General features: G+C 44.9%; 1 protein-coding gene across 1 annotated transcript in view; it reads left to right on the top strand.

Moving 5' to 3' along the window:
• Window positions 1-5,727: 5,727 nt before the first annotated feature.
• LOC112431379 (butyrophilin-like protein 2) overlaps window positions 5,728-27,486 on the top strand; it is a 38,415-nt gene continuing 16,656 nt past the window's right edge. The window contains exon 1 of the mRNA XM_076880906.1: window positions 5,728-5,916. Coding sequence (XP_076737021.1) covers window positions 5,880-5,916 — 37 coding nt within the window. The 5' untranslated portion in view covers window positions 5,728-5,879. The remainder of the gene's footprint in view (window positions 5,917-27,486) is intronic.

Raw genomic sequence — 27,486 nt, 5'->3', positions numbered from 1 at the left:
CAAAGTCTTCCTGTTTAACCCCTCCTACCGCTCTCTGTGAAGGAATACCAATAAAGTTATTTAAATCTGGATGAGAGTGTCTGCCTCTGACCACCAGGTGGAGCTAAAGTCACACAGGAGCTGCAAACAAAGAGAGAGTGAGACTGTAGGTGAGCTGTGATCATGTGAAGCTCCCTCAGGCTCATCTCACTCACTCTGCCCACACTTCTCACTCCTTCTCTGCATGACTACACAAAATATCTCAAATATAATCTTATGATCTTTATCATGAGCAGGTGTGATCTCAGAATCACCCACAGCTGAGTTCTGTGGAAGCATTTTCAGAGACACCGGGCAAACAGAAGCTGCAGGGTCAGTTTTATTGACTCTGAAGTCACCGGGACCAGGATACAGATATCAGTGTTAGCATGTGTGCTTTCTGTCACAGCCAAAAAAGACTGAAGTCCATTCTGAGCCGTAAAAACGTCTCTGTCGTTAACACGGATTTTGATACTGTAGAAGTTAACCATTGATTTTACCCTCTGCCAGGATCAGAGCTCAGCTTTACTCCACCTGTCTGACTTCTTCATGTGTCTGTGTCACATTCACTGACTGCGTCTTCTTCTTTGTTTCTTCTTTGAGAAGCTTTGCGTGTAAAACGAGGCATCGATTCTTCAGTAAAGCCTTTATTTAGATCCTGTGTGGAGCTGCACGGTCAACATGTGACTTTCAGCTTTGATTCAAAGTGTTTCATTAACAGCATCACATTCGACCCACAACAACAATCTCATCATCAAGTTTGCTGATGACACCACGGTAGTCGCACTCATCTCGAAGGGAGACGAGGCAGAGTACAGAGAGGAAGTCCTGAAGCTGGCAGCATGGTGTTCAGAAAACAACCTGGCACTGAACACTAAGAAAACCAAAGAGCTCATTGTTGACTTCAGGAGACACAGCCACAGCACTGACTTGGCCCCCTTCACATCAACGGGGAGTGTGTGGAGAAGGTCCACAGCTTCCGGTTCCTTGGTGTCCTCATTACTGCTGACATCTCCTGGACAGACAACATCCTGAGAGTCCTCAGGAAGTACAAGCTGAACTCCAACCTGCTGCTGACCTTCTACTGCTCGTCCATTGAGAGCCTGCTAACCTACTGCATCACGGTATGGTACGGCAGCTGCACCAAGGCAGATAGAGTGAGGCTTTAGAGTATGGTCAAGACAGCACAAAAGATCATCGGCTGTCCTCTCCCCTCCCTGATGGACATTTTTTCGATACAAAAAAAAAATGTTCATGCCTTTTTAATTTGTCATTTATTAAATTTTCACGGCACATTCCGCACCACATCTCTGTGCGTTCATCATTTGTTTGAAGCCAGCTCACCTCCTGCAACTACTTTTCCGAGAATACGTGCTTCTTTTGTGGTTCGGACTCCTTCTGACATTTCTTTGGAGATGGAGGAACATCACAGTAATTGCTTAAAGGAGCTTGCTTCTTCGACATCTTTAAGAGTTCTAAACAAATGTCTGTCCTCCTGAAAATCTTATGTAAGCAAACATGCATTGCAACTTCTTATCTTGTGCCCGTTTTTTATTTTGACAGCGAATGCGCACCTGCGGACCACTTATGTGCAGCCCTGGTTATTTAGCTCGTCATATTGCAGCCACAGAAATTATTTTGTCCATGAAACCATAAAGCTGCACTTTCTTTTTGCCTTATAGTCTGATTTGTCATAACTTCTCCGTTTTGTGGTAAGCTTTTCTTTGGCTGTCACTTCTTCACCCTGACCTGTCTTATTTGGCTCAGCAGAACTAAAATATTGTGGCGAGCTCAGACAAGGAGGAGACGGAGGTGTCGTTTGGTCTTGCTTCCCGTGAGCTAGCCAGGGAGCACAGCCGTTTATTAACATCTGCAGAAGAACACTGCCGCTAGCTAACTGCTCAGCGCGGCAACAGCACAGCAACAACAACAACAACAACACACAGGGCGCCCTCTGACCCCGGAAGGACACACCGTCGCAGCGAGAGGGCGTCACCCGTCACTATGGCAACATAAACAAAACATAACTGTACAAACAGAACCCCGAACAGCCCTTACCCGCTACAATATATATCCTGCTGCTTTTACACACGCACTCACATAACGCTCAGCGATTCTCTGCGCGATCAACCTCTCACATGTTTAAGCTTGCTGCGGGAGATTTCACTTGTCATGTTTGCATAGTAAGCTAACGATTAATAAGACGATGTCAGAGGAATTGGTGCACAAATTATCACCACTCACCAATCAGTACTGTCGCTCTCTATACACAGTTCGCACGATTGCAAAGTGAAACAAGTGAAAGCAAAAAACAAGCGCAAATTCAAACGCGATTTCAATATGTCACATATTGACAGTGGCTCACCGATGCCAATGACATAATTACCCAGCTACATTTCCGAAAGAATGCAAAAGCATTGACATATATTTTTCCTTCCTGCGATAGGCTGACGGGCAGGGCAGAGATAGATTTTGGTAGCCCGACTGGAAAAATCGCTAGCCCCGGGATGTCGGGCAGGCGATTTTGCGAGCCCTGTATCTGATTGAGGAATCACTCATCTTTGGAAAAGAGAGTTTATTACAGAGAAATGTCTCTTTCCAAAATAAAAGCTATACTATACGCTTCTTCTGGGCTATATTCTCAGCAGCATATTAAACATATCAGGTCCCCATAAGGTGCCCACTTCGGGTCGGGGATGAGTTCCTGCCCCAAGTGGAGGAGTTCAAGTATCTCGGGGTCTTGTTCGCGAGTGATGGGAGAAGGGAGCCGGAGATCGACAGACGGATTGGGGCTGCAGCTGCAGTAATGCAGACGCTGCACCGGTCCGTCGTGGTGAAGAGGGAGCTGAGTGTAAAAGCGAAGCTCTCAATTTACCGGTCGATCTACGTCCCTACCCTCACCTATGGCCACGAGCTGTGGGTAGTGACCAAAAGAAGGAGATCGTGGATACAAGCGGCAGAAATGAGCTTCCTCCGAAGGGTGGCTGGCCTCTCCCTTAGAGATAGGGTGAGAAGTTCGGCCATCTGGGAGGGGCTCAGAGTAGAGCAGCTGCTGCTCCACATCGAGAGGAGCCAGCTGAGGTGGTTCGGGCATCTGACAAGGATGCCCCCTGGGCGCCTCCTGGGTGAGGTGTTCCAGGCATGTCCCACCGGGAGGAGGCCCCGGGGCAGACCCAGGACACGCTGGAGAGATTATATCTCTCGGCTGGCCTGGGAACGCCTTGGTATTCCCCCGGATAGGCTGGAGGAGGTGGCTGGGGAGAGGGAGGTCTGGGCCTCTTTGCTTAGGCTGCTGCCCCCGCGACCCGGCCTCGGATAAAGCGGATGAAGATGGACAGTGTTGGGAAGGTTACTTTTAAAACGTATTCCATTACAGAATACAGAATACATGCCCCAAAATGTATTCTGTAACGTATTCCGTTACGTTACTCAATGACAGTAACGTATTCTGAATACTTTGGATTACTTAATATATTATCATGCTTTTTACAACAACGTGAATGTACTATTGCTGTGTGATTTATTACTATTACTGAAGGTCCGCGACTCCGAACTGTAGTAAAGGGACCTCTGACTAACACGGCGGGGTCCCTGTCGGCTTGTAGCCGAAAAATAGCTTTACTTTGTTGTGTGGGTCAACTTTTCTTGCGAGAGACAGAGAGAGGTGTTGAAAGGCTGCTCCAACGGAACTTATTGTTTTCAGAGGAAAACACGAACACGGTGTACAGTCGAGTCTTAATAGCTTACTTACAACTGGGCTCGTCAGGCTCTCTTCTTGGCTGCAGTGGTTATTATTATATTTACATGCTTCCAGCTCCCGTTTTTCCTCGATGACAGCTTGTACCTTTCCACTCCCCTTTTTCTCCCTCCTCGCGCTCACAGACACATAACGTGTATGGCAGTCCATTCTCCCTGCAACACGGACTACACTGCCCATGATGCTACATTCTTTAGAGCTATGCTTGTAGCATTCTGCCTGTTAGCTTAGCACAACAACAACAACAACGAAAAGGCGCTCTCTCACCCAGGAAACACACAGTCGCAGAGAGAGAGAGAGAGCGTCGCCCTGTAACCATGGCAACCGTAACGCTGCCGCCTGGAACAACAGAACGTAGCTGTCAAACAAAACCCAAACAGTCCTGACCTGCGACAAAATGAAACAGGAAATTACCGCCGTGTAATCCATTTATTTCAACAAAGTAACTGTATTCTGAATACCACCTTTTTAAACGGTAACTGTAACGGAATACAGTTACTCATATTTTGTATTTTGAATACGTAATGGCGGTACATGTATTCCGTTACTCCCCAACACTGACGATGGATGGATGGTCCCCATAAGGAGAATCATGTGCTAACGGCTGTCTAAATGACTCGGGTAAAGTTTGTAGCATGCGTGCTTGTTGTTTTTGTCTGCTTCCACTTGTCTTTGCACTAGGATGATGTCGGAGTAAATGTGCAGTCATATTTGTTGTGTTCCCACTAGTGCTGTCAACGTAAATCTCGTTGAAATGACGTTAACGCCACAACACGGCAAATCTCCGTTAACGAGCTACCGCGGATCGCTCCGTGCATGGGGCTGGACGGCCAACACGTTAACGAGCTAACTGCGCTAACACACTAGTTCCCACCCATGTAATTGAGCATTGCATGGCACATCCAACATACTGTTTTACTTTAGTCCATGACGCGCTTACCTTCAGGGTCATACGTCACATGAAAACCAAAATAGTTCCAAACGCCAGATCTGAATGAGGGTGGGGGAGGTTCAATTTGCCATGTTGCAAGGAGAGCTTAACTTCTGTCTCGCTAGCTTGCCCTGCGCTCAGTGAATCTGCGTTCGACTACTCCGCCTAGGCTGCACTGTCCAGCGCAGATCCACTGAGCGCTCAACACAGACAGCATCGTCAGAAGGAAAGTTGATAAAATAAATTAAAAATTTATTTTGTATTGTTCGATACATATGCGTACCGAACCGAAAGCACTGTATCGAACGGTTCAATATTGATACCAGTATCGTTGGTGGAGTGCAGTATATATATATATATATATATATATATATATATATATATATCTTTTTCCCTATGTTAATACTGTCCATATGTATATAGCACTGCAGAGCTGTAACTCCCCCCCCACCACAGCATGTTTACACTGAATAGGAGATGCTCTGTATCTCATTGTACAACTGTACAGTGACAACAAAGGCATTCTATTCTATTCTATTATCTGGAATTAAGGACATGTTTACACAGGGTGAGGCTGTTCACTTATTTAATTACACTAAATGAATGAAAAACATAAAACCTGGAGCTGGTTTAAAGTTTTTTATTGGCTTTGACTGTAATTTTAAATAAATGTGCTGAAAAGCTGAAGTTAAACCATCAGAGAGTAAAAACTAAGATCTTACAGGAAGTCCTGACCTGCTCGGCTGCAGGTTCAATTTATCAGAGTTTGAGTTTCTGTGTGAAGGTCAAAGTTATTCTCTACATACAGACTGTAACACCGACCTGAAACTGTAAACTCGTGATTCAAGAACCAAAATTAAACATTAACAAGTTTATTTTGTTTCTTAGCAAAGTTTACATTTTATTGCTGCTTTGCTGAAGTTCGGTCGAGTCAGGCTGTAAATGATCTGTGACACACCTTAATGACCCGTCTGCTCACACTTTTCCTCACAGGCTTTGATTTAACTCTGTGGATCAACAGTGACATGGTCACAGTGGGTACTGTAGCAGTCAGCCTCATGTCCCGTCTGAAGCAGTGTGAGAGTGTCAGTAGATGATCAGCAGAGGAAAGTGAAGCTGCTGTGAGCTGATGTCCTGAAGGGCTTTTAAAGAGTCTCTGAGTTTGACAGGAACATGAAGATGTTTGTGGTGTTTGTGATCCTCCTGCACGGTAAGTACACCTTCCTCTCTCTGCTCTCATCATCAGCTTTTCTTTCATCTCTCTCTCTTTAATGTGTTGAAGTGCAGCAGGAGGAGATTTCCATCAAACACTGGATTCTGATTCAGATCAAACTAACAATCCAAAGCAGCAACTTTCAAATCTCTGGATTCTTCTTGGTGGCTTTCAGATGAGCTCGTGTTACAATCAGCTGCTGTGTGTGTTGTTGTGTAGCTGAAGCTCGGACTCACATTTCATATGTGACCAAAGGAAACTTGGTGCTGTGTGACACACTTTAGATTCTCTGCTGCTGCTTTGAACTCTTCAAACTAAAGAGCCAAACGGATGATTGACTGTGCAACATTTCATTTCATTTCATTGTTATGCTGATTGTAGCATCCAGTCAAACTGAGAAGGCCAGAACTGATGGTTGTTGAATGATTTTTATTACTCCTTGCCATGTATCAGACAACGAACCAATGTAAGAGGTAGACAAAGAAATAAAACACAAATAATTTCTAAACATTTAACTTAACAATAATTATATCTTTGTATATGCAACAACTAATATTTCATTGCATTTTAACTTCTTAGTGTTTTTGACCCATTCCTAACCAAACAAGCAAGAAAAGAAAACAAAGGTCACGCAGGTGGAGTATGGGAATGACAAATAAGAACAGAAAGGTCAAAATAACCATTTCAGAGAAAAACCTTAGTAAAAAGGGTGAGGGTTCACATAAGATGTCTACTGTAGAACGCCCAGTTCATGTTAATTCTACTGTTAGAAAGTTGTGGAAAGCAAGATGCATTCATACAACAGTATGTGAGAGGCGGAGAGTGTTCGACTCTTTCTGTGGGGAGATCTTTCATTTTTTGTCCTTCCACAGCTCTCCTTAGTCTCAGACATAACACACACTGACGGATGTAGTCTGATACTGTTTGACTTAGCTTGGGAATCCAATAACCGCTGGACTGTATTTCGCTCATTGTGAAGCTCTTTCCTTGATGATTTATCATTTCGTGACAGTGAGCGATTATGAGTTTTGTAATATGATGCTCTCTTGGAATGACAGTTGGATGTTTGAATGTGTTTGGAAGCAATGAGTGTTGTAGCCTTCCTCCCACGTTGAGCGCATTGTCTTTGTCCAAGAAAGGATCCAAGTTGTACATTTTGTTGCTCTCAGGTTATGGTCTTCCTTTGCTTAATGTCTTTATCTCATCTTGATGCATTCTCAATCATCCAGGAAAGTAAATCTCCAAAAGTTGATTCTGTTCATCTGGACGTAGCGTTTTGTGGGAGAAACGTTTCATCACTCATCCAAGTGACTTCTTCAGTCTCATCTGACTGCAGGTTTCCCCAAATCTGCAGTCAGCTGAGACTGTGATGTTGGATGCCCCCAGCATCCAACATCAGCATGGAGGAGAGGAAGGCACTCACATCACTTAGTGATGACCAGTGTTGGTCAAGTTACTTGAAAAAAGTAATCAGTAACTAATTACTGATTACTTCCCCCAAAAAGTAATCCAGTTACTTTACTGATTACTTATTTTCAAAAGTAATTAATTACTTAGTTACTTTTTAAAAACACGATTTACAACCTGAATAGGTGATAAAGCGATAGATCTTTCAGCCCAATTCTACTTTTTCTACATAATCCATCATACAAAATGTAATCAAATGGAAAATTATCTCTTTTTAAAACTTGTTTTATCAGTTTTAATCTTTTAACTTTATGCATCAAGCAAAAATTTAATTATATGCAACATTCACTGACTGGAATAAATTAGTTTAACATTTAAACCTATTTTCTGCACATTCCAGCACATAAAACAAAATATTTTTTGTGTTTACACTCACTCTTTCAAATAGATGCAAGTAAAACACAGCAGAAAATAAGTCAAAGACTCAGCGGTCCTGTTGCTCTATTTTCACCTGTAAAGCAGGACTACGGTAGGCGGAGGTTTACCCTGGTGCAGGTGTGCCGCGGTCAGTTGAAGAATCCGCGAGTTTCTCTGTGAGTTTCCCATCACGTCGTAGCTACTCGGTGCTTGCTCGGAAGTTTAGGGGTTTTTTTCGCTGTAAAAAGAAGTTTTCTTCCCACGCACAACGGACACTAATGTGTTTGTCACTTTTTATGGAATCAAACTCAAAGTAAGGTCAGTACTTCCACGCTTTAAACGCTGCACGCTCATACTCTCTCCCACAATCGATATATGATCCATTGTTGATCTGTACACAGCTGTTGTCACTAACGGCGCCCTCGCTTACGTCACTGTCATGAGACATTCTCGCAAAAAAATCACGGTTTTAGTAACGCAGTAACGCAGCGTTCCTACAGGAAAGTAACGGTAATCTAATTACCGATTTTGCAATAGTAATCCCTTACTTTACTCGTTACTTGAAAAAAGTAATCTGATTACAGTAACGCGTTACGCGTTACTGCCCATCTCTGGTGATGACAACAACATTATCATCCTTCCGGCAGACAAGGGTCGGTGCACAGTATTGCTAAACCAGAAAGACTATCATGAGAAGATTTCGTCACTACTCGGTGATGAAAATACTTATGAGCTCCTGAAACGAGACCCAGGAAGTGGCTACAGGAAGAGGCTGATAGACTGTCTGAAGCAGTTAGAACAAGACAAGGCTATTGACCGGACCTCATACCACAGGCTGTACCCAGGGGAGTCTACACTGAGCCTGTATGGTTTACCAAAGATAAACAAACAAGGTGCACCTTTAAGACCGATTGTCTGCATGATCAACTCTGTCAACTATAACATCTCCAAGTTTCTGGCTTCGATCTTCAACCCACTGGTGGGCAGCTCTTAACACCACATCCAGAACACCCTGGATTTTGTTGAGAAGGAGAGAGGTGTCATTATGGAGGCAGATGAAACCATGGTCTCATACGACGTTACATCTCTCGTCACTTGCATCCCAGTCACGGAAGCGTTGGAGATAGTCCGTAAGAGATTACAGGATGACCCCAACCTCAGCAACAGGACCGCTCTCAGCATCGACCAAGTGTGTTTGAACTGTGTCTTCATTCCACCTACTTCATATACAAGGGTCAGTTCTACAGGCAGAAACATGGGTGTGCCATGGGCTCCCAGTTTCACCCATTGTGGCCAATTTGTACATGGAAGAAGTGGAAAAGAGGGCTTTGCTATCCTACCCTGGAACAGCACCAAGCCATTGGTTCAGATATGTGGATGACACCTGGGTGAAAATCAAATCTCAGGACGTACCACACATCACGGATCACATTAACTCGGTGGACCGACACATCAAATTCACAAGGGATGATATGAAAAGTGGCAGGTTAGCCTTCTTAGACTGTGAGATTTCCATCAGTAATGGGGGACATCTAAAACTGATGTGGCCAGTAAACCTACACATACGGATCAGTATCTAAGGTTTGACTCTCATCATCCACTGGAGCACAAACTGGGTGTCATCAGGACACTATGACACAGAGCGAACACCATCCCCACTGACACAGCAGCCAGGGAGGCAGAAGAACATCACATCAAGAAGGCCCTGAGTAAATGTGGTTATCCCAGCTGGACTTTTGTCAAAGCTGGGAAGGCGCCTAAAGAAAGCTCCAGCCGATCCAGGAGAGAAGGACAACCGCTGCCCAAGCAAAAACCTGTAGTGATCCCGTACGTGTCAGGAGTATCGGCGCAGTTGAGATGCATTTTTTCTAAACACCGGGTGTCTGTGGCTTTTAAACCCCAAAACACGCTGCGCCAAAAATTGGTCCACTCCAAGGATCAGGTCCCCCGACACAAACAGAGTAACATAGTGTACGCTGTTAAGTGCAGGAGGATTGCCAGGATTTATACATTGGGGAAACCATACAACCTCTGGCGAAGCGGATGGCACAACACAGAAGAGCCACCTCGTCAGGCCAGGACTCTGCAGTCTATTTACACCTACAGGCCAGTGGACACTCTTTCAATGATGGGGATGTAACATCCTGGACAGGGAGGAACACTGGTTTGAGTGCAGAGTCAAGGAGGCCATTTACGTGAAAAAGGAAAGACCATCTCTGAATAGAGGAGGGGGCCTAAGGGTACATCTTTCACCATCTTACAATGCTGTGATTGTAGCCATTCCCCAACTCTCTGTGAATGGTACTCATGGCCATTGATCAGTGGTCTTTGATCAGTGGTCTTTGATCAGTGGTCGTTGATCAATGGTCATGAGAATTTGCATAATTAAGATTAAGGAACTGACCTCCCAGCCCATTGTTCCTTCAGTGGGCTGGTTTCTGTCATTATGCAAATGTACTGTTTATAAGATTGAAACCTGCAGTCAGCTGAGGCTGAAGAAGTCACTTGGATGAGTGACGAAACGTTTCTCCCACAAAACGCTACGTCCAGATGAACAGAATCAACTTTTGGCGGTCTTTATCTCATCTGAAAATGTTAGTCTTTGTAAGTTTTTGATAATCACCAATTGCTCTATTAGAATATTATGGCCAACAGTATCGAATGCTGCACTGTGGTCTAGCAATCTGCCCCATGGTCAAAGGTGAGGAAGTACTGATTGGTATTTTTTTGATGGATCTTTGTCAGTCAAAACATGGGATCAGGGAATTGGTGCACTGCTACTAGTGATGCAGATGCTGTAGATTTACAGATTTATTGTAAATTTTAAAACCTATCCAAAAATTTTGCAAATAACAAAGTTAAATGCAGCTAAGGCATTTTTAAAAAATAACCTGCAGGCCTGCCAACAGCAGGTGTATCACTCCTCCTGTTTTCCACCTGGAAAACTGGTGATTTTTTGTTTTTATGGGCCGATGGAGTTTTGTTTTTGAAAGGTGGTGGATTGGCCAGATGCTGGCCAGTGTGTAAAAATAACTCAGTTCGTTGGTGGTGGCTATGGCGGAGCTTCCACAGAGGCCAGCAGGTGGATGAGGGAAACGGGAGGCAGGAAGAGGAGGAGGGGCCTAAGGCGACAAGTCCGAGTGTCAGGTGAACTGAACTTCAGGTAAGAAGCAGTCTATCTGGGTCAGATATAAATCAAGTTTAGGTGGAGTTTATTTTCATTGTGCTGAATTTTTACGGTCAGTTACAATAACTCGTACTGCGTACTAGCTAGTATGATGGAGTTTATATACAGCTGGGTGGGTGCTATGATGTTAGTGATAGTGAACTTTATTTTATTCATAAGGTTAGTTAGTAGAGTTGCCAACCGTCCCGTAAAAAGACGGAATTGTCTCGTATTCAGAGAAAATATCACGCGTTTCGTATTGAGGTGAAAAGGAACACAGTTTGTCCCGGACTTCAGCCAGAATGAAAAAAAGACACAAAGCTGGATTTATTCTGTCGTTACGCTGCACAGCTGCCTCTTCTCTTATCCCACCCCCCCCCCCCCCCCCTCTCCTGTTGCTACTTCAATCCTGTTGCTACTTCAATCATGAAACTGATCAATGATCAGCTGATCGGCTTTTCTCTCTTGTTTTTCCATCCATCCATCTTCATCCGCTTTATTCGAGGCCGGGTCGCGGGGGCAGCAGCCTAAGCAAAGAGGCCCAGACCTCCCTCTCCCCAGCCACCTCCTCCAGCTTATCCGGGGGAACACCAAGGCGTTCCCAGGCCAGCCGAGAGATATAATCTCTCCAGCGTGTCCTGGGTCTGCCCCGGGGCCTCCTCCCGGTGGGACATGCCTGGAACACCTCACCCAGGAGGCGCCCAGGGGGCATCCTTGTCAGATGCCCGGACCCCAGGGCACGCTTCAGGCTGTGGCCTGAAGTGTGCCCTGGGGTCCTGCCCTCCTCCTTTTCAGTCTGTTTGTGACCATAGGGCTTTGGAGCGTGATGTCACGGGGGTGGGCGTGGAAAGGATTTTGGCCCGATCCGCCATTTTGGAGGTCTAAGTGAAAAAGGAGCGAAAGCATAGCCATGGTTCGTTCTTGCTGTGTGGTCGGCTGCAATGTTCGCTCGCACGACCGGCACGGGAATAAGCTTGAAAAGGGTTTATCTTTTAATTCTTTCCCAACCTGGAAGCAACATGAGGCAGCTCGTGTATCGATGTTACCAAACGAAGGCGTCCAGCCTTGATAGCAGCTGTGAGACGAGCTGACGTGCAGTTCTCTTCCATCTCCAGATATCTGTTGGTGCTCCAGACATTTTCATTCCGGTAAGTTCTAAATATGTTCATATCACTCTTTATAGCCTATTAGTTTTGTTTTTGATGCACTCTGAGGTCATAGCAAATTAGAACAAACATCCTACTGAGTGCAGAACTACCTTCTATTTATGGAGTTGCTAATTATTTGGCATTATTGCAGCAAACCAGCCGATGAAATGGATGAAACATCGTGACTGGTTTCCAGCGCTACACGAGGGACCTGCTTCAAACATACCACCATGCCAATCAGATTACTTCTTCCATGTGAGGGTGAAGAGGTGACCCTTCTGGATAAGATGGTGAAGTGTACCTGATGTGATGTTCTATTAAGTGGTTTTAATAAAAAAAAAAGAGGCAAAAATTAGTTTGTTTCTTTATTCAACTTTTGAACAGTGGGACTCAGTCAGTACATATTCAGTAAATGCAAATTATTTACACAGCAGTGCACTACAGGCATAAATCTAGACCCCTAGATAACACATTATGGCATTATAGCAGTGACGACTCCTCCACAGTAGCAGGTGGGGTTTTTCTGTTTTGGGGACAGCTCCTTTTACCTTTCAATACAGATGGTCTGTTTATGTTTTGATCAAGAGCCTTTTTTTGGGCAGCTGAAGAGGAGAAGTCTATCTTATGGCCAACCTCTGGCTGTATCTTGGTCATATTACCAGGCAAAACCCAGTATGCAGGTTCATCTGTAACAGTCCTTGTGCCACGGATCAACACTGTTCCGTCTACTTTAGACAGAAGAGCAGCGACGTGGGTGCAGGTCTCTGCGACTCCGGCCATACAGGTGCAGCGGGCGGCTTCAACCTTCCCTGTGATGCTCACAGTGACCCATGGCTGCAATGCTGGTTCATTCAGTCTTTGACAGTGCAGGACCTGAAACACACACAAAGTTCATTTAAAGTGTCTAGAAAGTTAGCACACACATGTAATTTTTCATTTCTTTATGTGTCCATCTATAGAACGCTGCATGTTATATTCTAAATCTGTCTGCTCTCTGTCAGAAACCTGCCTGCAGAAAATGAACCTAAAGCATGTAATGCGAGGATGTCATCACTTTAGCGATGGAGAAAGCATAAAGTGACAATTATGAATCACTTAATATGATAAGGAGATTCTGCAGGTCATTAATCAAAGTATAAAACTAAAATAAAACGTATTTTTAGTGACACAGGATACAAATATGGAAGCAAGATGTATAATTAGAATTATTTATAATAAACATTAATAAATCATTGCAATTTCTTTAACCATAGAGAATAACTAAATCCTTCAGGACAGTGTCTCATCAATGCACTGAACTCACTATGTTATCCCTCTAACAGCCTCCACATGTTCTCACTGTAATTTCCCCTCATGAATGAATTTATGCTGCAGTAATCTGAATGTTTGCAGGGAAATCAAACGCATTTCACACGCTGTACTTGAGCTGACTTACCTTTGTTTGAATGACCACTTGTACGCGCTGATTCCACAGATAAGGTATGAAATATATCAGGCTACGTCAATAGCGGTTGGTCTTCAGGGTTTCTACTCCACGGCCGTATTTCATACGGGTCCACATTTCCAATGCACGCTATTTTCTGAGAGTACCGTCGCTTCGCCTCTGGACGCAATCGGTCTCTATACAGTCCGTTCTCTATTGAGCTGCTTTTAAGCATCTTGTAATCGTTGTTCCAACAAAGTGTGTTTCTTTTGATTTGTAGACCCCGAAAATGGTGCCACGCTCCCACAATGCATTGCGGCGTGACGTCAACTCCAAAGCCCTATTGCTGCTGCTCAAAGTTCTGTCCATCCTGGTTCTGACCACAATTGGGGCAGTCCTTTCTCCAGTGTCCATGCTCACCGCAGGTGAAACCTGCATCTTCTTCTGTGTTTTGATCGTTCTGAGGTGGCTTTTGACCTCAGTAGCTCCTTCTGGGGTCAGCAGGGGAGCTGGCCCCAGAGAGGGGTCACTTGCCCCTCCCTTCCTTCCCTCCCCAGCTCCAGCTGCCTCCCTCTTCCCGCTCCACCCCAATCACCCACACTATTGCTCTTTATTCTATTGCTCTCTTTTTCTTCTGCTTGTTTTCTTTTTTCTTTCTCAACAGGTGATCCAGGTGATTGATATATGTATTTTTTGTCTGCTTATTTTGTTGGTTTTTGTTTTTTGCCCTTTATCCCCGTCCCTCTTCTCCCCCCTTTTTACTTTCCCTCTTTCTTTCTCCCCGTTCTTTTCCTCAGTCAAGTCTGTCCCGTATTTAGCAAGGGAAAATAAAATAAAATAAACAATAAAAGGTGAATCAAATAGACCATTACAGAATCAGAATCAGAATCAGAATCAGAATGGGTTTATTGCCAGATGTTGAGGTTTACAACATTAGGAATTTGCTGCGGTGCTTCAGTGCAAACAATAAGAATTAAAGTGCTATGTAGAAAGAAAGATATGTGCATGAGATATACATGAGATATATACATGAGAATAAGAATTAAGAGTGCTACAATAATCCACAATAATCTCCACTGTCTTCTGGGCATTCAGCACCAGGTTGTTGTGGCTGCACCAGGACACCAGACGTTCAGCCTCCCTCCTGTAGGCAGACTCGTCCCCGTCCGAGATGAGTCCAGTAACGGTGGTGTCATCTGCAAACTTGATTAGCTTGACAGACTGGTGGGTGGAGGTGCAGCAGTTGGTGTACAGGGAGAAGAGCAGAGGAGAAAGAACACAGCCCTGAGGGGAGCCGGTGCTGATGGTCCGGGAGTCCGAGATATTCTTTCCCAGCCTCACATGCTGCTTCCTGTCCGTCAGGAAGTCAGTGATCCACCGGCAGATGGGATCAGGCACATTCATCTGGGAAAGCTTGCCTCGGAGATGGTCTGGAAGGATGGTGTTGAAGGCAGAGCTGAAGTCCACAAACAGGATCCTGGCGTAGGTTCCTGGGGAGTCCAGATGCTGCAGGATGAAGTGTAGGGCCATGTTGATGGCGTCGTCTACAGACCTGTTGGCTCTATATGCAAACTGCAGGGGGTCCAGGAGGGGGGCCGTGAGGGTCTTGAGATGGGAGAGAACTAGGCGCTCAAATGACTTCATGACCACAGATGTCAGAGCCACGGGTCTGTAGTCATTTAGTCCAGTGATCCTAGGTTTCTTGGGGACAGGGATTATGGTAGAGGACTTGAAGCAGGCAGGCACATGACATGCCTGCAGTGAGGAGTTGAAAATGCCAGAAAACACTGGGGCCAGCTCGTTTTACAGTGTCTGAGGGTGGCAGGAGACACACCGTCTGGGCCGGGAGCTTTCCGAGCATTCAGATTCTTAAACTGCTTCCTCACATCTGCTTCATGAATATGAAGAGTTGTGGTCGGAGGAGGTGGTGTGAAATCCTCTTTTGTGTGGGGTGAGGGGGCGGGTGTTGCAGGTGAACAGTTTGAAGGTGGTGATGGCTCTATGGAGGGGGGAGAGGTGGGGGAATGAGTGACCAAAGTGCCTCTATTGTTGGGGTCGTTGGAGGTGTGAAGGCTGCCTGATGGCTCGTCAAAACGACAGTAGAAGTCGTTGAGGGTGTTGGCCAAGAGCAAGTCGTCAGTGGAGTGGGGGGTTTTAGGCTTGTAGTTAAACCTTTAAACCTAAAACCTTTCCACACAGAGGCCGAGTCATTCTCTGAGATCTGCTGCTGCATCTTCTCAGAGTGCTGATGTTTAGCAACGTCCACTTCTTTAGTGAACCTGTACTTGGCCTCTCTGTAGCAGTCCCTGTCTCCGCTTCTGAACGCCTTTCTCTTTTCCAGCCACAGCTTTTTGAGTTTAGGAGTAAATCAGGGTTTGTCATTGTTATAACTCACCCTGGTGCGTGATGGCACAATGCTGTCCTCACAGAAGTGGATATAGGAGGTGACAGTGTCCGTAAACTCGTCCAAGCTGTTAGAAGCAGCCTTCAATGTGTCCCAGTCTGTGGTCTCCAAACACGTGCAAAGCTCCTCCACAGCCTCGTTGCTCCACAGTTTTTTGGTCCTCACGACAGGTTTGGAGAGCTTCAGCCTCTGTCTGTACGCGGGGATTAGGTGGATCATGACGTGATCAGAAAGTCCGAGTGAAGCGCGCGGCACCGCGCGATAGGCCCCGCTGATCGTGCTGTAGCAGTGGTCCAATGTCCTCTCCTCTCTGGTCGGGCATTTAATATACTGCTTGTATTTCGGAAGCTCATGGCTCAGATTGGCTTTGTTAAAGTCCCCAAGAGCAATGATGAGAGAGTCCGGGAATGTCCGCTCCGTGTGGAGAATCTGCTCTGCGAGTGCGCACTGAGCTGCTTGCGCATCCGCGTCTGGCGGGATGTAAACAGCGGCCAGGATGAATGAAGCAAACTCCCGCGGAGAATAAAACGGTTTGCAGTGAATAAAAAGATATTCCAGAGAGGGAGAGCAGTGCTGAGCAATCACTGTTACATCTGTGCACCAGCCACTATTGATGTAGAAGCAGACACCTCCACCTTTGGTTTTACCGGAGAGAGCGGCCTGCCGGTCCGCGCGCAGCAGATGAAAGCCCTCCAGCTTGAGCGCGCAGTCCGGGATGTCCTCACTGAGCCACGACTCCGTAAAACATAAGACACAGGAGGAGGCAAAGTCTCTGTTCATGCTTCTCATCAGGGCCAGTTCGTCTATTACAGCAAGGCTGGGATGGTCCATTTGGTAAAGTAATCCGTTGGGCATCTTTCTTTGCCTTTAGTTTTAATTTAATTCTGATGGCAAAAGAACCAAACGGGACAGGCAAAAAAATAATAAAAATGCAGAGTTATCAAGGTCAGCATTATGTTGCTCGGCCTCACTTTTCATCCGGGCTTAATGGGCGTCTCGTCACAGCTCTGTCAGCTGAAGCTGTCTGGAAATCTCCCCCGTGTAGTGAAACGGGCCTTAGGTTCAGCACTCTCCGTCTCCGCTGCATGAGATCCTTTTCCTGCAGCACTGTTGACATTTTCAGATTGTTGTTGTGGGTCCAGCTCCTGCAGCGTTTGGTCAGGGTCACGTCAAAGATGGTAGAGGGGAGAGCAGGAGTCCAGGTCAGCCTCAGCTTCCAGCAGCCTGTAATGGGGCATAAAAAGAAAAAAGAAAAACAAAAAACAGACCGGAATGGACGAACAGGAAAATGATGTTGTGTTGGCTGTGTTATTAAGAGAGGGGAGAAACACCGGGCCAGGCCCTGTGTCAGCCTTCTCTCCCCCTTTTTTTTGTTTTTTCTCACGATATAATCACTCATAACCCACCAAGTTGACAGGACAACACCGGTACATACATTTAAATTAAACTGCCTTAGCTTTTTTTTTCTTTTTTCAAACAAGGCGTTTCCTTAAAAATTTCTCTACTTGTGTGTGTGTTTTTGTTTCACCTTTTGTTGCGATGCTCCGGACGCCTTCCCAAACTCCACAAGTCTGTTGGCCCCAAATGTCAACCCAATTTTATGTGTTACAGCTTCTCTTAATTTCTCCTCTACTTCTCTTCTCGCTGCTGTCGGTTCCACAGCTGCTGATTCTTGGTGTGGTTCCCATTACTATAATTTTGCTCTGGCCGCTGTGCTTGTTAGGATGCCTGGGTCGTTGACCCATGGTTTTTGAGTTTATTATATTATTTATAATTTCTAGTCTTTGGTTTCTTTGAGTTCTGTCTTATGGTTTATGTCTCTGTCTTCTTTAGTTGCTCTGTCTCCCCTGTCAACTGTATTCCCTTGTCTAGTTCACGTCTCTGTGTATCCTTAGTTGCTATATCCCCGTGTCCAGTCAGTATCCGTGTCTGCCCTGGTCCCACATCTCTGTTCCCTCTGTTGCAGTGCGTGCGAGTCTGTGTCTTTGTTCAGTCTGTGTCATGTTTCCTGTTTTACTTTGAAAGTCCATGTCTGATGTTAATGTGTCTGGTTTCGCTTCCCCTTGTCTCGTTAGGCCTGATTTGCCCCAGCTGTGTTTCCCTCCTGTTACCCATCCCCTGATTGCTCCCTCTGTGTATTTAAGCCCCGTGTTTCTCTGCGTCTGGGTTGCGATCTACCGTTTATTTTGCTGTGTGTTTTGTCAGTCTGCCGGTGTTAGTTTATTTTGATTTTTCCCAGTTATGTTATGTTTGAGTTCAGCATTAAAGCTGTTTTGGTTTAAGTTTGTCTCTGGAGTCTGCACCTTGGGTCCTATTCCTGTCTGCACATAGCCGTCACTTAACAGTGCTTGTGGTGGGCGGTTGGTCCAGGTCCGTAGCCACCTGTATTAACACGCTAAGAGATTTATTTAATATCATTTTCATCACTGTTAAATAGACAAGCAGGCAACAAGCCCACCTTTACAGTGCAAACTGCACGCCAGTCTCACAACACATTCCTCTCGCTGCTTCTAAATAATTCTCCACTCTCCCTTTATTTCTCCATTTCTCCACATCAGATTTAAAACCCAACATCTTTCACACCACTACTTACCTCTCAATTTTTTTTTTTTTTTTTTTTTTTACACCAGAGTATTGCACCCAATTACGCCTGCTTATCTTTATGTGGCTCCAAATTACCCTCTTTTCTCTCTTTTCTTTCTTATTTTAATTTTACACACTCGTCAGGGGACAGGCACAAAGCAATCAACAATTTCTACCACTGAAGCAAGTGATTCAATCTTTTTACCTATGATAGAACTCAACCTTAGATGTCAAAATATCCTCTTGTTCTATTCCAGAATAAATGTAAACCCGTGATTACACGGCAGTTTCAGTGTTATTCTGTAGCTAATGCGGGAGTCCTCAGTTCCCAAGTCGCCACCTCAGCTAACCAAACGCTGTTGGACCGGCCTCTGCGTCCAGGGACAGGGGGGTTGCCACACCATGAACAAGCTTTTTAGGGGTTCCACTCCCAAGGTTGCTACCCTAGTTACCTCCGGGCCGCGTCCGATCTACCGGTTGGGAAACCACTCCTGGAACTAATCCACAAGGTCCACTAGGTGTCAACCTTTGATCATGAAATATTGTCCTCCAATTAACACATCAACCGCCACTGTCACCATATTCATATTTAACGCACTGAAACACAGAGAGTGCGTCTCACACGCAGAAACACACACAGAAACCTCTGAGCTCAAGTTTCACAGTTTCTTGCCACAAAAGCCAGTCATAGACAAAGTTAAATGTGGAATGTAATGTGGGCTACAACTCTAGTCTCAACATAGAATGTTTTTAGTTTCTTGCTAGAGCCAGTACCTATGACACACCGGAATTCAGCCTCAATTTATGATGTTAGTATCTCGCGCCGAAAACCAGACAGCGACAAAATTGAATGTGAAAATACGAACAGATTAACTTGACAAACAGTCAGAGCTCTGTTGAGCCAACAATCCCTTTAAACGTTAACTAGTAATGACTTCATGAACTTCTTCACAAATAAAATTTCAATCATTAGAGAAAAAATTACCAGTAATCATCCCACAGATATAATATTATCCACAGCTACTCTTAGTACCATTGATGTTAAGTTAGACTCTTTTTCTCCAATTGATCTTTCTGAGTTAACTTCAATAATTACTTCCTCCAAACCATCAACGTGTCTTTTAGACCCCATTCCTACAAAACTGCTCAAAGAAGTCCTGCCATTAATTAATTCTTCGATCTTAAATATGATCAACCTATCTCTAATAATCGGCTATGTACCACAGGCCTTCAAGCTGGCTGTAGTTAAACCTTTACTCAAAAAGCATCTCTAGACCCAGCAGTCTTAGCTAATTATAGGCCAATCTCCAACCTTCCTTTCATATCAAAAATCCTTGAAAGAGTAGTTGTCAAACAGCTAACAGCTCATCTGCAGAGGTTTATTTGAAGAGTTTCAGTCAGGTTTCAGAGCTCAGCACAGCACAGAAACAGCTTTAGTGAAGTCAAAGGAGCTTGGAAAGAAAAGCGTCTGGACTTCTTTAAGTTGCTTGAAGACGTTTCACCTCTCATCCGAGAAGCTTCTTCAGTTTAAGGTCAAATGGTGGAGAGTCCCAGATATAAACCTAGTGGGAGTGACCCCCCACAGAGGGACAAAAGGACCCCTGATGATCCTCTAATCGCCTGAGCCAAGGTGTGAAACTGGGTGTGGGTCCCAATCAGCCAGAGTTTCGGGTGTGTTCATTGTGAAACCTGGCCCCACCTTATCATGCGAATTCCTGAGGTCAGATGGCCCAGGATGTGAGTGGGCGTTAAGGCGTCTGGGAAGGGATCTCAAAACTGGATTATAGATGGCAGAGAGTTGGTGTCGTAAACCCCCGCCTCTGTTCAAGGATGGTTGCTCACAGTGGACATAGATGGCTTCTTTCTCTCCTCTTTCAAACCATCTGTCCTCTCTGTCCAAAATGTGAACATTGGCATCCTCGAAAGAGTGTCCTTTATCCTTAAGATGCAGATGGACAGCTGAGTCTTGTCCTGTGGAGGTGGCTCTTCTGTGTTGTGCCATGCGCTTGTGAAGTGGCTGTTTGGTCTCTCCAATGTAGAGGTCTGGGCATTCCTCGCTGCACTGTACAGCATATACCACATTGTTAAGTCTGTGTTTTGGCATTTTGTCTTTCGGGTGAACCAGTTTTTGTCTGAGCGTGTTGCTGGGTCTGAAATACACTGGGATGTCGTGCTTGGAGAAAACTCTCCTGAGTTTTTCTGATACACCGGCTACATAGGGGATGACAATGTTGTTGCGTCTGTCCTTCTTATCCTCCCTCGCTGGTGCCTGGTCTTCTTTTCTGTGCCTCTTTGCTGACTTTAAGAACGCCCATTTAGGATAGCCGCACGTTTTGAGTGCTTCCTTTACATGTGTGTGTTCCTTCTTTTTTCCTTCAGGCTTAGAGGGAACATGTTCTGCCCGGTGGTGTAGGGTCCTAATTACTCCAAGTTTGTGTTCCAAAGGGTGATGGGAGTCAAAGAGGAGGTACTGGTCCGTGTGTGTGGGCTTCTGGTAAACTTCGATGTTGAGGTTGCCGTTCTCTTCAATGTGCACAGCGCAGTCCAGGAAAGGCAAACAGTTGTCCTTTGTGTCTTCCCTGGTGAACTTGATGTTTTTATCCACAGCGTTAATGTGCGCAGTGAAGGATTCCACTTCTTGTGTCTTGATTTTGACCCAGGTGTCGTCCACATATCTGTACCAGTGGCTGGGTACTCTTCCTTTGAAAGAGCCAAGAGCCTTCCTTTCCACTTCCTCCATGTAAAGGTTGGCTACAGTAGGTGTTTTTGTCTGTAAAAGCCTTCGTTGTATTTGAAATATGTAGTGGTGAGGCAGAGGTCTAACAGTGTGCAAATCTGATCGGGTGTGAAGTTGATCCTGTCCTCCAAGGAGCTGTCTTCTTGTAGTCGTTTTCTGACAGTCTCCACGGCCTCCGTGGTGGGTATGCAAGTGAAGAGAGAGACTACATCAAAGGACACCATGGTTTCATCTGGATCCAGGGTAAGTTTCTGGACCTTGTCGGTGAAGTCGGTGGAGTTCTTGATGTGGTGTGGGGTGTTCCCCACAAGAGGAGCAAGGATGGTAGCAAGGTCTCTCCACCATTTGACCTTAGGCTTAAAACTTTCCTTTTTGCTAAAGCATATAGTTAGGGCTGGACCAGGTGACCCTGAATCCTCCCTTAGTTATGCTGCAATAGACATAGGCTGCCGGGGGATTCCCATGATGCATTGAGTGTTTCCTTTCCAGTCACCTTTCTCACTCACTATGTATTAACAGACCTCTCTGCATTGAATCATATCTGTTATTAACCTCTGTCTCTCTTCCACAGCATGTCTTTTATCCTGTTTTCCTTCTTTCCTTTCTTTCCTGCTCTTGACGAAGGCGGTCGCACTTTTCTCCTCCTCTCCCTTAGCTTCCCTGCTTAGCCTCTTGTGTCCTTGTCTAGTCTCGTGTTTTTTGTATTACTTTTCCCTGGAACATTCTCTCACAGTCTGTTCTCTAAAACCTAAAAGAGGAATTATTGATGTGATCAACTGGTCCCTGAATGCTATTGACACCCTTTTCTCAACGAGACGTCTGGGCTTGGGTGAGCCTGAGTGCATGAAGATATCTACCTATTCGGAACCATTATAACAGGGTTCTTGCTGATCGGAGCTGGCTTGGCCCTGACTTATCGAAGAATTGAGGAAGCGGAACCGGCTGTTCAAACCCCTACAAGGCTGCCCGCTGGGATTGAAATGATGGGACGAGGCGTGAGTTTCTCAAAATGGGCTCATTGAGTGCAGCATGGATACGTTCTTGGAGAAGCTTACGGCTGCCGTGAATACTCGGAATAACACCTCTGAGCGCAAACTGGATGACATCTTGGAGAAGCTCACTGCGGTCGTGAGTTCTCAGAATTGGCTCTTTGAGCACAAGAATGACAACATCACGGAGCGTAACTTTGATAACATCATGGAGAAGCTCACGGCTCTCCAACGGGAGATTGAGAGACCAGTGTTGGACTGTTAGAACAGCTTTGAAATTCATATGAGCTGTTCGCACTAAAGTAAAAACCCCCCCTCACCCCTCCAAACGCCTTCGATGCTTATTCCCCTCCGATGCTGACGGTGGATCGTGGAGACCAGCGCATATGCTGCAGGCCCGGATGTACTGTCTACACTGGCTGTCTCTCACCCTTTACCCACCCCCGTTGCTTGTCATGTGATTCTTTGGTGTATTAAGAGTTTTTAAAAGAGAGTTTTTCTTTCCCACTGTCGCCAAAGTGCTTGCTCATAGGGGGTCATATGATTGTTGGGTTTTTCTCTGTATCTGTTATTGTACGATCTACTGTACAATATAAAGCGCCTTGAGGCGACTACTGTTGTGATGCAATTTAAATGCCAATATAACTTACTCAAATTCAGTTTCTGATGGCACAAAATTCTGCTCAAATGACTGTGATTTGGTTTGTGAGACAATCCCACAGCATGCAGTGAATTTTTATTTCTGTGTCCTCAGTTTCCCAGCATGCCCTGGCTGTGGTAGTGGAGGTAAATGAAGGGGAACAATCTGTCCTGCTGCCCTGTCAGTTCTCAGGTATTATACCTGAGTACCCTGCAGTGATTTGGACTCGGAGTGATCTTCATCCCAAATCTGTCCACCTACAGCGAGAAGGAAGAGATGATTTTGGAGGGCAAAACCAGCGTTACAGCGGGCGCACATCAATGAGGCCTGATGCTCTGGACACTGGAGACTTCAGCCTCACTCTGAGGAAACCAACAAAGACTGACAGTGGCAACCACATCTGCTCCCTCAGTGATGGGAGAGAAGAGCTGAGAGTGACAGATATACAGCTGCAGGTCAAAGGTCAACAACAAACCCAGAATGCATACACAGTAAAACCTGACATTCAATAGGCTTAACAGAAGAATTTGAATGGTGATTTGAAATTGTAGGTACTGGTGTGAAAATAGTGTTTTTAGTGCTAGAAATAGTTGAGTCATTTAAAAGTTTCATCCAGTTAATAGATGTGAAAAAGAGTCTCAGGTTGGGATCCATCGCCTTTGGATATGTCCATGTAAGTATCAAAGAGCAATGGAGATGACAGTGGAGGTGGGAATTAATGAAGCTCAAAGACTTTATTACCGTACTTAAGTAGAACTTTTTGATATCTTTACTTTGAGTATTTACTTTCTGATAATTTTTTAATTTAGTTTAGGTATCTTGGGGTCTTGTTCAGTAGTCAGGGGAGGGAGAGATCGACAGACGGATTACTGCTGTGGTTGCAGCAATTTGGATGCTGTGCCTGTCCAACATGATGAAGAGAGAGCTGAGCACAAAAACTGGTCGATTGTCATCGCTACCCTCACCTATGGTCATGAGCTGTGGGTAGTGACCGAAAGAACAAGATTGCAGATACAAGTGGCAGAAATGGGATTCCTCTGAAGGATGAGGAGTTCGTCCAGCCAGGAGAGGCTCAGAGTAGAGCTATTTGGGTTATTCTCTGGACAGAGAAAGAGGACAAGGAGACTGAGTGGTGGAATAGGATAGTTATAGGGATGAGGAAAGTAGACAGGCATGCTGGGAGGGTATGGGTAGAACCAAGAGAGGACTTTTAGTGAGTTTACTGTCAGGCTGAACACAATTGAAGGAGAAAAGTACTTTATCGACTGGCTAGGCAGAGAGCTCAAATGATATACAGTCTGTTTGGGTAATTAAGGACATAGATGGGAATGTACTGATGGGTTGAAAAGATGGAAGCAGTACTTGCTCCATCATGTTCCAGTTACCACCACTATTATACTGCACTGTTTTTTGTAGTTGATAATGTGTTTCTTGTCCTCATAGACGACCAAGAGGAGGTGACAACATGGAAAATGTCAGACTTCATCATTCTACCCTGCAAAACAAATCTTGTGCTGCCTGAGGACACCACAGTGGAGTGGACTCATGCTGACCTAGTGGTTTATGTCTATTCAAAGAGAAGTGACCACCTTAAGAAACAGGATGGCCTTTACAGAGACCGAACGGAGATGAACGAAGACCTGCTGAGAACTGGAGACCTCAGTCTGACCCTGAAACAGCCCACAGATGGAGACAGTGGAGGATACATCTGCACCATCTACAGGGACAAAGACATCCTGAGACAGAAAGTAGTGCTGCAGGTCAAAGGTCAGAGATGTAGATAAAGGTCAGATGTTAATGTTGTAGATTTAGGCAGGGCTGGACTGGGACAAAAAATCGGCCCGGGCATTTTGGCTAGAGACCGGCCCACCAAAAATGTGACGTCATTCAGGGGTAAAACCGCAAAGGATTCTGGGAACTTGTGGCAAGAGGTACTAGCACATGCAGGCTTTCAATTGAACTCAGTTACACAGCGATAAAAAGAAACACAAAGAAGGGCAAGAAGCTGTTGTATTATTAACTGCAATAGCCGGTGTTGTGCCAAAAACTGATTGCTCATATTTAAATTGCTATAAGTAACTTGTTGGGCTATAATATGTGAAACATTTGTCAAATGCATCCCTCATGGATGAGAAACTAACCTTAAGCATAAAATAAAATTTACTATCAGTAACTTCATCGCACCCGCCCAGCAGTATATAAACTCCGTCATGCTAGCTAGTACGCAGTGCCAGTTATTCTAAGCGACTGTAAAAAGTCAGCACAACGAAAACAAACTACAACTAAACTTTGTTTATATCTGACACAGATAGACAGCAGGTCATAACTTCTTACCTGAAGTTCAGTTGCTCTGCCACTATGAGCGGTGTTGTGCCAAAAAGTGATTTCCGGTATTTGCCAAAAACTTTATATAACCTTTATTTATGCAGTTAAAAAAATCTCATTAACATTAAAAATGTCATTTGTAAGAGTAAGTTGGCCAAGAGCACAGCAGAAATGGCAGCAAATATTACAATAGTTCTGTAAAAATATTTTAAGTGAGGATAAAGGACCGGGTTGGTTATAATGTAAGTACAATAACACAGACCTGTAAAGATAGTTGAAAAAACAGATAATTTTTTAATTCTATATATAATCCCTTTGTAAACGCTGTTCACCGAAGTCTATTTACCAACATTCATAAAGATATTACACATAAAAAAAATACACAGAAACATTGGAAATCAGTTTTTGGCAGGCAATCACTTTTTGGCACAACACCGGCGGCCGCCTCAGTCTCTCCTCCTCTTGCCTCCCCTTTCCCTTATCCACCTGCTGGCCTCCACCACTTGCTGATGTTGCTAAATCTGTGCCATAGCTACCGCCAAACAATTCAGTTATTTTTACACATTTGGCAGCGTCTGCCTGAAGGGCTTGTTTCTTTTTGGCCCTAATTTTTTCTGCACCTCCTTTCCTTTTTTTGTTCTCCATTTTCTTAAGTTCGTCTATAAGATTGATAAATAAGGGGGAGGGTGCATCCGACCTCATCGGCTGTAATTGGTCCAGCCCAGAGTTGATCATGACCAATTGGCCACCTTTCATTATTTATACCCTTCCAAAAAAAAAAAAATCGATCGGCCCATAAAAACAAAAAATCACCAGCGGCCCACCGGGCAAATGCCCGGTATGCCCGATGGCCAGTCCAGCTATGGATTTAGGTCAGAGTTCAGCGTTTATGTTGTTATATTTTATATTTTTCCACAGAACCATTTCCATCCTGGGCCACAGTTCTCCTGGTTCTCTTGGGCCTCCTGGTTCTTCTTGTGGTTTCTGGAGGTCTCACATATTATTTCCGACACTGTTTCATGTCAGGTGAGTGTCTCCTACTACACTACCCATAATGCCGATGGTCAGCAGGTGTCCTCTGGTGGCTCCTTGACTGTGGCTCACACAAACTTGTTCCAGAAGCTGAAAGAGTTGAGAGTTACAAACAGCTGATACAGAGAGCTGAAGAGAAACTTCCAGGTATTTTCCAGAAGTCAGAAAACCTCCTTCAGACTCAGTCATTGATCAGTGAAACAGCTCCACAACATGACTTTACTAAACAGTGTGTGTGCTTCACTGCATTGATCTGACACAGAGGCTGCATGTGGACAAGCTGTTCTTCTTCTGTGGTGGTAAACAGCAGCTGACATGGAAACATGTGCTGACAGTAAATGTTGCAGCAGCTTCAGTAAATGTTCCTCCTTGAGTTGTGCTCAGTCATGTGGTGGAGAGCTTCAGATGTTCAGACACATGAGATCTTCATGGTTTCTGTGCTGATGTGTGTGAGACATGGCCGACTGTGGAGGCTCAGTCTGTCTGTGCTTCTTCATCCAACATGTCTGCAGCACTTTACAGGATGCTGCAGACTAGTTACCAAAGAACGAGTCAGGAACACATCAGGAACAAACTGAGACACAATCTGACTGAGACTAGAAGACAAGGAGGGACAGGGAGGTCATGTGACCATCACAGCTGCTGCTGACGTCATCATGTTGTCCTTTGTTGTCCTCAAAGGTTACAAGGTCGAGGTGGATTCAGGGGTGGAGTCTGTCATGCTGCCCTGTAAAACCACAGTTCACCTGCCTGCAGATGGTAAAGTGGAGTGGACAGATAAAAATGGAAAGGTCCACGTGTATGAGAACGGCTCTGACAAACCTGAATACCAGCACCCAGATTTTAAAGCCAGAACCAAGATGAGGAAAAATCTGCTGATGCTTGGAGACTTCAGTCTGACCCTTAAATACCCGACAATCACAAACACCTACATCTGCACCATCTACAGCAGGGAGGGAAACATCCTGATGAAGAAACACGTGAAGCTGACTGTCAAAGGTTAGTGCTGTAGATACACGTCAAAGATCAGAAGTCAGTAAATGGTAAACAGACTGGTCCTTATAAAGTCCTTTTCAAAATAACTAGAAGATGATTTCTAGCAGAAGTATGAAAATCTCCACATCCTTTCTCCATGTTATCATCCAAAGCTGTGTGAAGTTTCAGAGCTCTGCAGCTAACAGAGACTTTCAGTTTGTAACATCGTCTTCAGAAGAAAAAGATTAAGAAAAAAACAAAACGCATAAAACCGAACATTTCCAATAAAGGAAACAAAAAGGTGGAATAAACTGATGTCTT

Source organism: Maylandia zebra, unplaced genomic scaffold (genome assembly GCF_041146795.1).
Source record: "Maylandia zebra isolate NMK-2024a unplaced genomic scaffold, Mzebra_GT3a scaffold01, whole genome shotgun sequence".
NCBI lineage: Eukaryota > Metazoa > Chordata > Actinopteri > Cichliformes > Cichlidae > Maylandia > Maylandia zebra.
This window is presented reverse-complemented; position numbering and strand designations above follow the sequence as displayed.